This window comes from Rattus norvegicus, chromosome 4 (genome assembly GCF_021556685.1).
Source record: "Rattus norvegicus strain SHRSP/BbbUtx chromosome 4, alternate assembly SHRSP_T2T, whole genome shotgun sequence".
Taxonomy (NCBI): Eukaryota; Metazoa; Chordata; class Mammalia; order Rodentia; family Muridae; genus Rattus; species Rattus norvegicus.
The window spans coordinates 98,221,261-98,239,537 of NC_141537.1; the positions used below are offsets into that span (position 1 = coordinate 98,221,261).

At 39.4% G+C, this 18,277-nt stretch overlaps 1 gene segment (V, D, J or C); it reads left to right on the forward strand.

Moving 5' to 3' along the window:
- The first annotated feature begins 668 nt into the window (after nt 1-668).
- LOC102556118 (Ig kappa chain V-V region L6-like) lies at nt 669-1,157 on the forward strand. The segment is given in 2 exon segments: nt 669-723; nt 835-1,157. Coding segments are annotated over 2 exon segments (378 nt in total).
- Nucleotides 1,158-18,277: the final 17,120 nt, after the last annotated feature.

Below are 18,277 nucleotides of genomic sequence, written 5' to 3' on the forward strand. Positions count from 1 at the left end.
GTAAATTATGGAGAATGCCAAACTGTGCAAAAGTTGTACCCCTTTAGATTGTGAGTAAGAAAGTACCTGCATCTTTACATGGAGTCAGGACTTCAAGTGACACGGGTCCTTGAGATCAAGGTGTTATATCTGTACTGTGTATTTCCTCTCTTTGAATTGTATTTAGCAAACTTAAAACTGTAAAGTCTTATGTTATAAATTAGTGAAAATGGTTATGATCAATTGTCCTTTCAATTTCAAGAAATGTCCACTAAAAACAGTTCACAAAGGGAAGACATTAATTTTTAACCAATCAAAATTATATGAATGAGTTAAAGATCTAATAGTTTCGCTTTGTTGCATATTCCCTGACAGCAGGATATTCTTCTATATTACCCCAATATTTCTTTGAAATGTATTATTTAAAATAGAGACTACCTATAGTAGAGAGGTCATATATAATTATGAATGTTTAAAAAGAAATGCATTCTTTTAAGACTTACACATGGTTTGACCTCAGGCAACTGGGGAGGCTGATCTTGTGCTAAGTGCTGAGATGAGTAAGCCTTGCACCTGTTTCCAGCAATAAGTGGTTCCTAGTAATTTGCATGCTCTAATTTCACAGCTTTGGGGACTTCTTCATATACCAGTCGCACCATGTACCATTTTCATTGCAGTGAGGACTCAACATGGACATGAGGGCCCATGCTCAGTTTCTTGGGTTCTTGTTGCTGTGGTTTCCAGGTAAAATGAACTAAAATGGGAATTTCACTGATTAGTGTTGACTGGCATTTGGGCGATGCCATCCTTTATAATGCATAACTATGTGGATATTCATTATGTCTCCACTCCTAGGTGCCAGATGCGACATCCAGATGACCCAGTCTCCATCCTCCATGTCTGCATCTCTGGGAGACACAGTCACTATTAATTGCCTGGCAAGTCAGGACATTGGGAACTATTTAAGCTGGTACCAGCAGAAACCAGGAAAATCTCCTAAGCTCATGATTTATGGTGCAACCAACTTGGAAGATGGGGTCCCATCAAGGTTCAGTGGCAGTAGGTCTGGGTCAGATTATTCTCTCACCATCAATAGCCTGGGGTATGATGATGAAGGAATCTATCACTGTCATCAATATTATGAGTATCCTCCCACAGTGAAACAAGTCATAACATAAACCCCTGTGGAAGCAGAAGTGAGACACTTGGCTGCCCCATCTGCTTCTCCTCATGAACCACCTACTCTTGTTTTCAGATGTCACAAACAAAATTTGACACTAAACCAAGAAATACTTGAGAAAGTCCATTGCTGAAAGTCTGGGGGATTTGGATTTGCTAATTAAAGCAAAATCATTACAATGATGAGAGGTCTGAACTTTACCACAGCTAGGAATGAGAGATACTTGAAAACTACAGAATACCCCAAAATAACTACTTTGCTTCATAGCAGTAAACTTTGAAGCAAAAGGAGATTAAGGCAACTCCTGGGAAAACATAGATATTTAGAGCTTTCTGACTTGTGACACTATGGATGTCCCAGGACAGTTAAGTTCAAACAAAAAAGGGAGAAAGAACATTGGAAATCTTGGAAAAGGTACTAGGAAGGGCTAGAGAGATGGCAAAACAATTAGGAATACCAGGTGATCTTACAGAAGACCTGTGTTCAGTTCTGACAATTCGTGTGGTGGTTCAAAAACCATTTATATCTCCAGTTTTATGAAATCTACTGACTACTTCTGACTTTCCTTGACACAGGCATGTACATTGTCATGCATAAATGCAAGTAGAACTACTCTTTCCATAACATTAAATAAAAGAACCCTTAAATACTATGAAATCAGATTATCAAGAGAAAGCTGAAAGAATGCAGAGTAGAAAGTGGAAACCAACCTATGACTCAAGCAAGAGGTTTAGTGGTGGGACTTAGTGATGGGAGCACTACAGGATAAAACATATAACTCTTTCATTCGCACACCCAGAAAAAGCCTACAATGTTTATAATTGTTAAAACCATTGATAGCTTTTAATATATCAGTGATTTTTCTTGCTCGTTAGGCTGGCATTTAAGGAGAAGCTCATTCTGTCACAGGGTATGTAAGAGACTAGTCCAGTCTATAGACCTAGAAATATGAAACGAATACAAATCAGGGAGCCAGAAGCAACTTCCACAGATGTTTTCCAGGACAGTAAGGGTAGATGTAGAGATGCTGAAAAGTAGTGTCCGCGGGAGGATCACATCATAAGCAACATAGAGGTCAGGGGCATCATGAACCCTGAAGAAGATTAAATACTATTATTGAGAATGAGGGTCGAGAACAATAGCCTAATTTCAATGAACTGCTTAGCTTCTACTGCTCCATCACAGTGGTGTGCTCTCTTCTGGAATATTATTCCAAGTATAGAAAAATTACTTGATTTCTGCAAAATCATCTTTTCTGTAATGTACTATAATCTCAGGAAAGCTTTGTCAGCTTTGAGACCCCATGTCACATTTGTAGGCACATTAACATACACAAATCCAGTGTAGATATTTTTCTGAACTTATACCCCAAATCTTTGAACTGAGTAGGGTGTGTGTGTGTCTGGCTCGCTCTTTCTCTCTCTCTCTCTCTCTCTCTCTCTCTCTCTCTCTCTCTCTCTCTCTTTCTCTCTCTCCCCCTCGTGTGTGTGTGTGTGTGTGTGTGTGTGTGTGTGTGTGTATCAAATTGTGGGAGGAAATTGTGTGTAGTAAACACAGTGTGTGAGACAGCAGACTCTTCACTGATCAGATCTCAGGAACACCTCGAATGATGAAAAGGTAAGGGTTTTTAAAAAGTTCATCAACTCCAACCATGGAAGATTCCACTTAGAAGACTTGAGAAAATTGATTTTAAAATTATGTCTGTTTTTATTCTTTTTAAAAATATATTTTAATATTTTATTTACCTTTTTGTCAGGAGCCATAACAGGACAAGCTAACAACTAGCAGGTGATCATCTTAAGATGGCCTGCCTAGGATTATTATATAATCTGTGACTGGTTCTCCCTTCTTAAGCAAGGCTGAAAGGGATTAATTTTAGGAAAGATTCCTGCTATTAAAATGCTTTTCCTGTTGTAATTATTAAACATATATAACAATCATTATGTAATAGTACACCCCTTTGGAGCAGATCTCTGCAGATCTACAAAGAAGTACTGTCTTGTAGTGATGCTATATTGACAAATAGATGACTTCTTAAGTCTTAATAATGATCCTACAAGAATTCCTAAAACTGTAACAGTGATTATTAAGCTCTTTTAAAGTGGGACTGCTATTAAGTCTTTTTCTGATAGTCGAAATTGCAGTGAGAACTCTGCCAGTCTCCCAATTGTCACCAATTAACTGTTCTTAGATGGTAACCAGACCATATTCCAGGAGGTTGTAAAACAATTAACCAAAGGTCACAAAAACAGAACTAGCAATTTATTATAGGTGCTAGGACAGAGGATAAAATGTCAACTGGGTTTATCTACACAAAACTTCATTAATAACTTAGTTATGGTTTTAAACCTTCATTGAGCGTGTGGAGCTGTTTAACCAGATAATTACTCCTAATAGATATGCATAGGAACATTCTCTGTTGTAAACTTCTATTTCAATTTATGATTTGATTTTTTGTGTGAACTTGTGATGAACTCTGATACATGTGATCATGTATTCTGAAAGATGTTTAAGTGCTGAGGACAAAGAGAAGACTCAGAACTGAGGCCAGAAAAACTGAGCTGAGCAGAACTGAGCTGAGCATATCTGAGCTGAGAAGAACTGATCTGAGAGAGGAACTGAGCTGAGGAGAAGTATTTAGACAGAACACTTCTTAGACAGGACTGAACTCAAGAAGAACTTAGTAGTATAGGTATAGCATTGGGAGAAAAGGCATTGAGAATAAGAGCATTATTACAACACCAGAGCATGAAGAGAGAGAAAGATTAGAAGGAGAATGCAGAGTGGAATAACTCAGAGACTCTAGGTAACATAAAAGAGCAATGTGCAGAGTGCAGGGGGAAAGAGGAAAAAAGAAGAAGCCGCAGAGAGCAGAAGGAGCAGGCAGTCTTCTCCTTAACCATGGGGCAGAACAGGTCATTTCTTAATATCAAGGCAGACTTAGTCTTATTAAAAGGAACAAGCTTCTTTCTTGCAAACTTGAGTTTAATTCATTTAGCATTACAAGGGTAGAAGCTTTTCTTTCTCTATGCAATAAAGATTGGAGCTAATTTTTCATCCAGAATGAGTGAGTTTTTTCTGCACTGGTACTTGCCTTTTGCTCCATACACATATGTAAGTATGTAATGGTAAGGATGTATGCATGTGTACCTGTAAGAATATAATTGTGAGAATACATGTAAGTTGGGCCCAACTGGTGTGAATGGAAATGTATAAAAGGCATTCACAAATCTGTATATGAACTTATATAAGTTTACTCATATTTGCCTATGTAGAAGTTTTTCCTTCTGCAAGTGCTAGTCACTTCTCTTGGTTCAATAGAACTTTATTTTTCCAAAGTACCCAATAACCTGACAAGCAAGAGACATAGGGACAAAAGGGAAAAAGGGGTCTAGCAAGGAATCCTTTACTTTATCTCCTTCCTGCTGCTTTTGAATGAGGTGCTAAGTGAAAGAGACTGAAGTTTCTGACCTCAGGGGAACACAGAAGGCAGGTAAGCTACAGTACCATAGTAACTTAGACATAGATAAGTAAACATTTTATTATTATACTGCAATCCCAAATATCTTGTAAGATCAAGTCTAACCCTCTGCCGATACTGTTCTCCCTCCACTGCCTCAAGAACTAACAAGAAAGAAGACCCCTCTTCCAGGGATGCCCTCCCCCTCCACCATCCAGCACTTTTTTAGTGCTAGCCTTTTTCTTTTTTATTCTCTCATGCAATGTATCCCAAGTACATTTTCCTTCCCCTCCCACTTCCTGGTTTTTCTACTGACCCTCTCTTCTATATCTACTACTTCTCCATTTTCTTCAGTGAAGAGCAGCACCAACCACGAGATATCAACCAAAAATGGCACAATAAAATGCCATAAGTCTAGGTACAATCTATCGTATGAATGCAGGGTGAGGCAATTGAGTAGGAGGAAAAGTGTCTTAAGTGTAGGCAAATGGGTCAGAGATACCCACACTATGATTGTTTGGAGTCCTACAATACTCCAAGCTAAATAATCATAACATATGTAAAGGATCTAGTGCAGACATCTATTCAGGTTTTGTGACTGCTGCTTCATTTCCATGAGCCCCTCTGAAGCCCTGCTTATTTGCTTCTGTGGGCCTTGCTCTCTGGATTCCTTGCCACTCTGGCTTCTGCAATCCTTTCTCTCCTGCTTCTGCTGGGTTCCCCAAGTTCTGTATAATGTTTGGCTTTGGTCCTATCAGCTGCCATAAGAAATCTCTCTAATGACAAGAGGCTATGCACAGACATATGAGTATAGCAGAATATCATTAGGAATAATTTCATTTACACTTTCTTTTAGACCAGTATTGTTTGGTTCTGTGCTACGTCTCTGGACTATCCAGCTATAATTTCATGGCATTCCTGACACTATTGGTTATGGTATTCCCTCCTGTGGCATTGGCGTCAAGGGAGACCAGTCCATAGTTGGTCACTCTCACAACTTCGAAGCCATCAGTTCTTCTGCATATTTTGTAGTTAGGACAGGTTTTAGGTCAAATATTTTGTGGAGGGTTGGTGTCTCAGCTTTACCTCGTGCTTTACAGAAGATGGTTCATTCAAGCTCCATATTGTCCATTCCAAGGAGTCCTTGCTAGGACTTATAGGTTCCAGAAAGTTTCATGTGCATTAGATTTCTACATGGCCTACCAAAGATGTGGGGGTGTAGTTTCTATTTGCTTGAAAGTTTCATGCTGCTGCTTTATTTTTCTGTTCTTTTTTTTTCTTGGATATTTTTATTTGCATTTCTTTTTCTCCTTTTATTGGATTTTTCATTTATATTTCTCCTTTATTGGATATTTTTTGTTTATATTTCAAATGTTATTCCCTTTCCCAGTTTCCTGGACATAAGACCCTATCCCATTCCCCTCTCCTTCTTCTATTTGGTTGTTCCCCTCCCCAACCACTGCCCTATTTAAGGTCCCACATTTCCCTACAATGAAGGTCCAACCCTTGAAGGATCAAGGGCTTCTCCTTCCATGGGTGCCCTACAAGACCATCTTCTGCTACATATGCAGCTGAAGCCATGGGTCATTCCATGTACAGCCTTTGGGTAGTGGTTTAGTCTCTGGGAGCTCTGTTTGGCTGTCTCATCCTGAAGGACAGTCAATGAGGGTGCAGAGGGTACCTGGAAGAGAATGGGGGACAAGAGAGACGAAGAAGGACACAAAGACAAGAGTCTGATCAAGGTGACAATTTTACTTTTTCCCAAGGTTGAATTTATATCATAACAGGAATAACAGAGAGAGGGGAGAAGTGGAAAACATTTAGCAGTCCAAGGACACAGCTTTCTTGTGGTCAACTGATGTCAATAGGATGTTGGTTTTTCAGAAAGGTTACAGGTTTGTCAGATCATTAGTCAGCAGGATGTTGATTTCTTAGAAAGGTTGCAGATCATCACATTGGGTATCTTAACATCAGATGTATTTCTCAGCAAGGTCACAATGTTATCATATCATTATTCATTCTGACCACTAGATTTGTATTAGTCTTCTGTAGCTGGCTGGGGATTTTCCATGAACCCAGTTATACTTAATTCTAACTATACTCTTAACATCATTAATGGAGGGTTTTAAGGGCATTACTCCTAACAGCATTTTTTTTTTCTTATGGGGTTGCAAGCCCCTTCATCTCTTTCAATCCTTTCTCTAATTCCTCCAACGGGGGTCCTCTTCTGAGTTCAATGGTTAGCTGGTAGCATTCAGCTCTGTATTTGACATGCTCTGGCTGTGTTGCTAAGGAGACATATATATCCAGCTCCTGTCAGCATGCACTTTCTTAGGTCCATCAATATTATCTAGTTTGGTGGCTGAATATCTATGGGATATGTGTGGGGCAAGCTCTGAGAGGCTCTTCCTTCAGTCTCTACTCCAAACTTTGTCTCCATATACCCGCCTATGAATATTTTTTGTTTCCCCTTTTAAAAAGGAGTAAAGCACACACACTTTGGTAATCTTTCTTCTTTAGCTACCTGTAGTCTGTGGATTGTATCTTGGGTAATTCTAGCTTTTGGGGTAATATTCACTTACCAGTGAGTGCATACTATGTGTGATTTTTCTATGATTGGGTTACCTCACTCAGGATGATACTTTCTAGTTCTATCCATTTGCCTCTGCATTTTATGAAATCATTGTTTATGATAGCTGAATAGTACTTCATTGTGTAGATGTACTAAATTTTCTGTATCCATTCCTTTCTTGGGGGCATCTGGGTTCTTTCCACCTTCTGGCTATTCTAAATAAGGCTGCTATGAGCATTGTGGAGCATGTGTCTTTGTTGTATGTTGTAACTTCTTTTGGGCAAATGCCTAGGAGGGGTATAGCTGGGTCCTCAGGCAGTGCAATGTCCAATTTTCTGAGGACACTCCAGACTGATGTCTAGAGTGATTTTACCAGTTTGCCATTCCACTAAAAGGGGATGTTATGTCTCCCCTTTCAATTCTGAACTTGTTAATTTGTATTTGCTCTCTGTGCCCTCTGGTTAGTCTCACTAAGGACATGTCTATCTTGCTGATTTTCTCAAAGAACCTACTCCTGGTTTTATTGATTCTTTGTATTATCCTTTTTGTTTCTATTTGTTTGATTTTAGCCCTGGGTTTTGATTATATACTGCCTTCTACTACCGTTGGGTGTATTTGTTTCTTTTTGTTCTAGAGCTTTTAGTTTTGTTGTCAAGCTGATGACATATGCTCTCTCCAGTATTTTTGTTTGTTTGGTTGATTGATTTTTTGTTTTTTGGAGGCCCTCAGAGCTATGAGTTTTCCTCTTAGCACTGCTTTCATTGTGTCCCATAAATTTGGTTATTTTGTTCCTTCATTTTCATGAAATTCTAAAAAGTCTTCAATTTATCCCTTTCTTTCTTCCTTGTCCAAGTAATCATTGAGTAGAGAGATGTTCAACATCCATGCATATGTGTGCTTTCTGTTGTTTTTGTTGTAATTGAGGACCAGCCTTATTCTGTGATGATCTGATAAGAAGTATGGTATTATTTCCATTTTCCTGTATTCTGTTGAGGCCTGTTTTGTGGCAGGTCCCATGGTCAATTTTGTGGAAGGTACCTTGAGGTGCTGAGAAGAAGCCATGCCCTATTTTGTCTTATGATGAAATGTTTTATAAACATCTGTTAATTCCATTTGGTTCATTTGTTCTGTTAGTTTCTCTATGTCTTGATTTAATGTCTGTTTCCATGACAAGAGTGGAGTGTTGAAATCTCCTACTCTTATTGTGTGAGAAAAATCTGCGATTTGAGCTTAGTAAGGTTTCTTTTATGAATGTAGGTGCCCTTGCATTTGAAGCAGAGTTATTTAGGATTGAAGTTCATCTTGGTGGATTTTTTTTGATGAATACAAAGTGTCCTTCTTTATCTTTTCTGATGACTATTTATTAATTGTTGATATTAGTGTATATGCTATAGGTGTTGTATTTAGACACTTAACTCCTGTGCTGATTCATTCAGGGTATGCCCTATTTTCTCCTCTGTAAGTTTCAGTATATATAAAAGAAATATATGAAAAATAATGTTTTACTCACTCCATCCTCCTGTTTATAGGAAACACACAATATAACTTTGTATTCATTCAAGGTAATCCCATATTTTGTTCATTCTGTTTTGTTTTTATTTATGATATACTCTGGGAATTTAGAAATGATAATTCTTTTATATTTTCTTTACATTCCTAATTCTCATCTTCCCTAAACACTGAAACTATTACTCTTAACAACCCTTTTCATCTGCAATTTTTAAATTTGTCTCATTAATTTAATTTCTGTGCTTTCATGAACATGAGTTAGGCATATATCACTCTGGTGCATCAAATCTGTGCATAGTTCAGCATAAATGCTGAACCCACAGCATTGTGATAATCCCACAATGAGGTCAGACAGGGCATTCCAGCTAGGAGAATGGCTTCCTCTTATAGGCAACAGCTTACGACGGGACAGCATCTGTTCAAAATTTTTGAGAGACTCACATGAAGACTAAGTTGAAGACTGAGGTACACATTTCCTACATATTGCCCCATACCATTCTTTTGTGTGGTATTTGGTTGAGGTCTTAGTCTCTGAAAGCCCTCTAGGGTCCAGGTTAGTTCCTGTAGAGTTTGTATCTCCTTTGAGGATCCTACCATTCTTTCTTCAACTTCTTTAGAGTCCCCAAACTCTGTCTAATATTAAGCTGTGATTCTCTGCATCTGTTTCAGTCAACTACTGGGTAGAGCCTCTCAGAGGGCAGTTATGCTAGGTTCTGCTCTGTAAGCACAGCAGAGTAACATAAAGGGGTTGATGTTGCCCATGTGATGGGTCTCAAGTTGACCAGGTTATTGGTTGGCCCTTCCCTCAGTCTCTGCTCTAACTTTGGCCATGTTTTTCTTGTAGTCAGGGCAAATTTTGCATCAAAATTATTTTCATGCTCCCATAGAGACAAATTCAGTGAATCACAAGGAACAAAGCCCTTAACTGCTACATATAACATTCAGAAAATGACAGCTATTTTCCTTTAAATTGTTGAAAAGAAAAAAAAAACATAGTTGGTCAGGTTGAAGAGAACAATTGCACACATATGTCTGTGTTTTCATTCCTTCCTGAGTTTCTGTAATACGGCACTTATAAAGTGTATGTTGTTGTCAAGATTGACAGAGTTTAGCATGTTCTTTTTCCACCAAACAGCACACATTGTTTTACTAATGTCTCCTCTGATATAGGTGATATTTTCTGTGAATTTGGGATCATGAGAAGCCTGCATGACTCTTATTCTATATCTACTGTATCACCAACTTAGGCCTTTGTATATTTCTCCCTCAGGGAGACTCACCTGTATCAGTTCAAGATAAAAGCTCAGTTGTTATCTTGTATAGATTGATCAGTCTCCTTAGGCTGCATCCTCAAAATGAAATTGCTGGTTTTGCTGTTGGTGCTGGTATTTTTCTTGATTTTTAGTGAGATGAAAGGGAAGTGAGGACTAAGAATGAATAGGGAGGATGAACCCTGTGTTCTGTTGCTCACTACATGTGTTTGTCTATGTTGGAGAAGACAGTTCTTATTCACTAGCATGAGGCCTATGATAGTTATGTCTTTGTGAGGGACATTCCAGAGAGGAGATAACTTGTGATATAATGAAAAGTATGATATAAGTGGAACAGGATCATATAATTGCTCCCAAGCTCCTCAGGCCATTACTCCCACTTGACTCATTAAAAGGGGATTTTTAGTGTATAAAGAATTGTATGGACACTTCCGGTTTTTAGCAGGATTCCCAACTTTGCTGATACCTGCCTGCAGCTAACTGCTCCCAAAACCCTTGGGAGAGAGAACTCACCGCACGGACAGGTGGGCACTTCTGAGACTGCAGAGCGGAAGAGACCACCAATACTGCCCACCCCTGCCCGCATCCCTGGCCCAAGAGAAAACTGTATACGTCCTTTGGAATCTGGTAGATTAAAGAACTGGAGCTGCAGGTCCCCTGCATCGAGACACCGCCGGAACCTGAAGGGACCGAGCAGATCAACAGATCTCTGCACCCATATCCCGTGGGAGGGAGAGCTAAACCTTCAGAGAGGCAGACACACCTGGGAAGCCAGAAGAGACAACACTCTGCCCACATTTCTGACTCGAGAGGGAAACACCAAATGCCGTCTAGGACCCTGGTGCATGGGAGCTCCCGGAAAGGGCTTCTCAGGTCCTCCTTGTTGCTGCGCTCGTGGAGAGCTTATAAGCAATACTGCACGAGCAAACTTGAGCCTCAGGACCACAGGTAAGACCAACTTTTCTGCTCCAAGTGACCTTCCTGGTGAACTCAGGACACAGGCCCACAGGAACAGCTGAAGACCTGTAGATAGGAAAAACTATACGCCCGAAAGAAGAACACTCTGTTCCCGTAACTGGCTGAAAGAAAACAGGAAAAAGGTGTACAGCACTCCTGACACACAGGCTTATAGAACAGTCTAGCCACTGTCAGAAATAGCAGAACAAAATAACACCAGAGATAATCTGATAGCAAGAGGCAAGCACAGGAACCCAAGCAACAGAAACCAAGACTACATGGCATCATCGGAGCCCAATTTTCCCACCAAAGCAAATACGGAATATCCAAACACACCAGAAAAGCAAGATCTAGATTCAAAATCATATTTGATCATGATGTTGGAGGACTTCAAGAAAGACATGAAGAATTCCCTTAGAGAAATGCAGGAAAACATAAATAAAAACGTAGAAGCCTATAGACAGGAATCACAAAAATCCCTGAAAGAATTCCAGGAAAACACAATCAAACAGTTGAAGGAATTAAAAATGGAAATAGAAGCAATCAAGAAAGGACACAGGGAAACAACCCTTGATATAGAAAACCAAAGGAAGAGACAAGGAGCTGTAGATACAAGCATCACCAACAGAATACAAGAGATAGAAGAGAGAATCTCGGGGACAGAAGATTCCATAGAAATCATCGACACAACTGTCAAAGATAATGTAAAACGGAAAAAGCTACTGGTCCAAAACATGCAGGAAATCCAGGACTCAGTGAGTAGATCAAACCTAAGGATAATAGGTATAGAGAGAGTAAAGACTCCCAGCTCAAAGGACCAGTAAATATCTTCACCAAAATCATAGAAGAAAACTTCCCTAACCTAAAGAAAGTGATGCCCATAAGCATAAAAGAAGCCTACAGAACTCCAAATAGATTGGACCAGAAAAGAAACTCCTCATGTCACATAATAGTCAAAACACCTAATGCACAAAATAAAGAAAGAATATTAAAAGCAATAAGGGAAAAAGGTCAAGTAACATATAAAGGCAGACCTATGAGAATCACACCAGACTTCTCGCCAGAAACTATGAAAGCCAGAACATCCTGGACAGATGTCCTACAGACCCTAAGAGAACACAAATGCCAGTCCAGGTTATTGTATCTTGCCAAACTCTCAATTAACATAGATGGAGAAACCAAGATATTCCATGACAAAAACAAATTTACACAATATCTTTCTACAAATCCAGCGCTACAAAGGAAAATAAATAGTAAAGCCCAACATAAGGAGGCAAGCTAAACCCTAGAAAAAGCCAGAAACTAATTGTCTTGGCAACAAAACAAAGAGAAGAAAAGCACACAAACATAACCTCACATTCAAATATGAATATAACATGAAGCAATAATCACTATTCCTTAATATCTCTCAACATCACTGGTCTCAACTCCCCAATAAAAAGTCATAGATTAACAAACTGGATATGCAATGAGGACCCTGCATTGTGCTGCCTACAAGAAACACACTTTAGAGACAAAGACAGACACTACCTCAGAGTGAAAGTCTGGAAAACAAATTTCCAAGCAAATGGTCGAAAGATGCAAGCTGGAGTAGCTATTCTAATATCGAATAAAATCAATTTTCAAATAAAAGTCATCAAAAACTTATAAGGAAGGACACTTCATATTCATCAAAGGAAAAATCCACCAAGATGAACGCTCAATCCTAAATATCTATGCTCCAAATACAAGAGCACCTACATACGTAAAAGAAACCTTACTAAAGCTCAAAACACACATTGTACCTCACACAATAATAGTAGGAGATTTCAACAACCCACTCTCATCAATGGACAGGTCATGGAAACAGAAATTAAACAGAGACATAGACAGACTAAGAGAAGTCATGAACCAAATGGACTTAACAGATATTTATAGAGCATTCTATCCTAAAGCAAAAGGATATACATTCTTCTCCACTCCTCATGGTACTTTCTACAAAATTGACCATATAATTGGTCAAAAAACAGGCTTCAACAGGTACAGAAAGATAGAAATAATCCCATGCATCCTATCAGACCACCATGGCTTAAAGCTGGTCTTCAATAAAAAATAAGGGAAGAACGCCCACATATACGTGGAAGTTGAACAATGCTCTACTCAACAATAACCTTGTGAAGGAAGAAATATAGAAAGAAATTAAAGACATCTTAGAATTTAATGAAAAGGAAGGTACAACATACCCAAAGTTATGGGACACAATGAAAGCTGTGCTAATAGGAAAACTCATAGGTCTGAGTGCCTGCAGAAAGAAACAGGAGAGAGCATATGTCACCAGCTTGACAGCACGACTAAAAGCTCTCGAACAAAAAGAAGCAAATATACCCAGGAGGAGTAGAAGGCATGAAATAATCAAACTCAGAGCTGAAATCAACTAAGTAGAAACAAAAGGCCCATAGAAAGAATCAACAGGACCAAAAGTTGGTTCTTTGAGAAAATCAACAAGATAGATAAATCCTTAGCCAGACTAATGAGAGGACACAGAGAGTGTGTCCAAATTAACAAAATCAGAAATGAAAAGGGAGACATAACTACAATATCAGAGGAAATTCAAAAAATCATCAGATCTTCCTACTAAATATGATATTCAACGAAACTTGAAAATCTGCAGGAAATGGACAATTTCCTAGATGGATACCAGGTCCCGAATTTAAATCAGGAACAGATAAACCATTTAAACAACCCCATAACTCCTAAAGAAGTGGAAGCGGACATTAAAGATCTCCCAACGAAAAAGAGCCCAGGTCTAGATGGGATTAGTGCAGAATTCTATCAGACCTTCATATAAGACCTCATACCAATACTATCCAAACTATTCCACACAATTGAAACAGATGGAGCACTAACGAATTCCTTCTATGAAGCCACAATTACTCTTATACCTAAACCACACAAAGACCCAACAAAGAAATAGAACTTCAGACCAATTTCCTTATGAATATAAACGCAAAAATACTCAATAAAATTCTGGCAAACTGAATCCAAGAGGACATCAAAACAATCATCCACCATGATTAAGTAGGCTTCATCCCAGGCTTGCAGGGATGGTTTAATATACGGAAAACCATCAACGTGATCAATTATATAAACAAACTGAAAGAACGAACCACATGATCATTTCATTAGATGCTGAGAAAGCATTTGACAAAATTCAACACCCCTTCATGATAAAAGTCCTGGAAAGAATAGGAAGTCAAGGCCCATACCTAAACATAGTAAAAGTCATATACAGCAAACCAGTTGCTAACATTAAACTAAATGGAGAGAAACTTGAAGCAATCCCACTAAAATCAGGGACTAGACAAGGCTGCCCACTCTCTCCCTACTTATTCAATATAGTTCTTGAAGTTCTAGCCAGAACAATCAGACAACAAAAGGACATCAAGGGGATACATATTGGAAAAGAAGAAGTCAAAATATCAGTATTTGCAGATGATATTATAGTATATTTAAGTGATCCCAAAAGTTCCACTGGAGAACTACTAAAGCTGATAAACAACTTCAGCAAATTGGCTGGGTATAAAATTAACTCAAATAAATCAGTTGCCTTCCTCTACACAAAAGAGAAACAAGCGGAGAATGAAATTAGGGAAACGACACCCTTCATAATAGACTCAAACAATATAAAGTACCTCGGTGTGAGTTTAACCAAGCAAGTAAAAGATCTGTACAATAAGAACTTCAAACCTCTGAAGAAAGAAATTGAAGAAGATCTCAGAAGATGGAAAGATCTCCCATGCTCATGGATTGGCAGGATTAATATAGTAAAAATGGCCATTTTACCAAAAGCAAACTACAGATTCAATGCAATCCCAACCAAAATACCAATCCAATTCTTCAAAGAGTTAGACAGAACAATTTGCAAATTCCTCTGGAATAACAAAAAACCCAGGATAGCTAAAACTATCCTAAACAATAAAAGGACTTCTGGCAGAATCACTATCCCTGAACTCAAGCTTTGTTACAGAGCAATAATACTAAAAAACTGCATGATATTGGTACAGAGACATACAGATTGACCAATGGAATAGAATTGAAGACCCAGAAATGAACCCACACACATACAGTGTGATTTTTGACAAAGGAGCCAAAACCATCCAATTGCAAAAGGATAGCATTTTCAGCAAATGGTGCTGGTTCAACTGGTGGTCAGCATGTAGAAGAATGCAGATCGATCCATGTTTATCACCCTGTACAAGGCTTAAGTCCATGGGGATCACGGACCTACACATCAAACCAGATACACTCAAACTAATAGAAGAAAAAGTGGGGAAGCATCTTGAACACATGGGCACTGGAAAAAATTTCCTGAACAAAACACCAATGGCTTATGCTCTAAGATCAAGAATCAACAAATGGGATCTCATACAACTGCAAAGCTTGTGTAAGGCAAAGAACACTGTGGTTAGGACAAGATGACAACCAACAGATTGGGAAAAGATCTTTACCAATCCTACAACAGATAGAGGGCTTATATCCAAAATATACAAAGAACTGAAGAAGTTAGACTGCAGGGAGACAAATAACCCTATTAAATATGGGGTTCAGTGGTAAAGAAAGAATTCACAGCTGAGGAATGCCGAATGGCTGAGAAACACCTAAAGAAATGTTCAACATCTTTAGCCATAAGGGAAATGCAAATCAAATCAACCCTGAGATTTCACCTCACACCAGTGAGAATGGCTAAGATCAAAAACTCAGGTGACAGCAAATGCTGGTGAGGATGTGGAGAAAGAGGAACACTCCTTCATTGTTGGTGGGATTGCAGACTGGTACAACCATTCTGGAAATCAGTCTGGAGGTTTCTGAGAACATTGGACATTGATCTACCTGAGGACCCAGCTATACCTCTCTTGGTCATATACTCAAAATATGCCCCAACATATAAAAAAGACATGTGCTCCAGTATGCTCATAGCAGCCTTATTTATAATGCCCAGAAGCTGGAAAGAACCAAGATGCTCTTCAACAGAGGAATGGATACAGAAAATGTGGTACATCTACACAATGGAATATTACTCAGTTATCAAAACCAATGACTTTGTGAAATTCATAGGCAAATGGTTGGAACTGGAAAATATCATCCTGAGTGAGGTAACCCAATCACAGAAAAACACACATGGTATGCACTATTTGATAAGTGGCTATTAGCCCAAATGCTTGAATTGCCCTAGATGCACAGAACACATGAAACTCAAGATGGATGATCAAAATGTGAATGCTTCACTCCTCCTATAAAAGGGGAATAGTGAGGCAAAGATTAAAACACAGTCAGAAGGAACACTCATTCAGAGCCTGCCCCACATGTGGCCCATGCATATACAGCCACCCAATTAGACAAGATGGATGAAGCAAAGAAGTGCAGGCTGACAGGAACCAGATGTAGATCTCTCCTGAGAGACACAGCCAGAATACAGCAAATACAGAGGAGAATGCCAGCAGTAAACCACTGAATTGAGAACACGACCCCTGTTAAAGGAATCAGAGAAAGGACTAGAAGAGCTTGAAGGGGCTCGAGACCCCATATGAACAGAAATGCCAAGCAACTAGAGCTTCCAGAGACTAAGCCACTACCCAAAGACAATACATGGACTGACCCTGGAGTCTAACCTTATAGGTAGCAATGAATAGCCTAGTAAGATCACCAGTGGAAGGGGAAGCCCTTGGTCCTCCTAAGACTGAACCCCCAATGAACGTGATTGTTGGGGGGAGGGTGGTAGTGGGGGGAGAATGGGGAGGGGAACACCCATAAAGAAGGGGAGGGGGAGTGGTTAGGGAGATGTTGGCCCGGAAACCGGGAAAGGGAATAACTTTCGAAATGTAAATGAGAAATACTCAAGTTAATAAAATAAAAGAAAAAGAATTGTATGTAAAAGGAAACACCTCAGGTGGAAAAAATCTAGAATGCACCTAGATTGTTCATGAAGTTTGTCCATTCATTGCACCTTTCTCTCATTATTTCAGTTTCCACTGGTGATGCTGTTATGACCCAAACTCATTTTTCCTGCTTTCAGCCTTGTACATCAAGCTTTTATCTTTTGCAGGTCTAATCAAAGCCTCCTACATAATACCTGTTTGCATTGGTATCTGCAGAAGCCAGGCTAGTCTCTACAACTAATCATCTACAAGAAATTCAACCAATTTCATGGGATCACACACAGGTTCAGTGGCAGAGACTCCGTTATAAATTTCATACTCAAGATCAGCAGACTTTAGTCAGGTTTGGGAGTTTATTACAGTGTGTAATATATTCATGTTTCTCCCAGTTTGATGCAGAGATGGTTCATCTGTCAAAGAAGTTAGTACTCTATGTGAGAAAGTTGCTAAGAAACTGTAGATATTGGGTGAATCTGGGGGTATTGGAGCATGAACACATTGTCTACATTTCAAATCTCAAACTTTCCTGCCTTCATCATGTGCAATATCAATGACATCATATCTGCCTCAGGAGAATAGTGAAAACATCCTGCTCCATCCCAAACTTCAGGTCCTGGATGTCCTTTCCTGACATAGTGGGGAAGTCTACAGCAGCAACGGAAGGTTCATGTCCTTCTTGCTGTCCAAGGAGCCACCATTCTCCACCTCTGTCATCAGGTAGTCAGCACCTTTCTCCTTTACCTGCAGTGAGATGATCCCATCGTCAACGTAGATCTTGCTGCCCACCTCCACCACCTTTCAGATGTTCTTCTAGTCCAGCCACAGAATATTCTCGTCACACTTCTCCATGTAGTCGTTGTCCTGGTGATCTTCAGAGTGGCTCCCTTCTTCAGCTTCTCCTCTTCAGTGCTGCTGCCCTTGATGAGTCCTGTTCAGATCTCAGGTCCCTTTGTGTTCAGAGCCACCGCAATTGGATGGTAGAAAATGGGATCCGATGCAAGCATTTTGTGGCTGCAGGGACATTCTTGAAGGTTTCTGCATGGTACTGATGGGTTCCATGAGAGAAATTCAGCCAAACCACATTCATCCCAGACTTAGTCATCTCCTTCAGCATCTCCACAGATTGGGAAGCAGGGCCAATGGTACAAATGGTGCCAGTGTTGTTGGCTGGAATGTGCACGGAGTCAATGTCCAGGCAGCACATGTGTTCCAGGAAGGTGTCAGCTATGGATGCATGAGCTGCTGGTCTGAATGAAGGGTAGTCCCTGCTTCACTGTGTGGCTTCGGCATGGTTTCTGAGGTCCTCAGGCATACTGCTGTGATAACAAATGTGGATTTCTATTGAGTCAGAATACATTGCTGCTGTGCCTTGATATTTTTATATAAAACACAGTTTTATTTATTTTTCTTCATTAATTTTGTATCTTAGTGAAT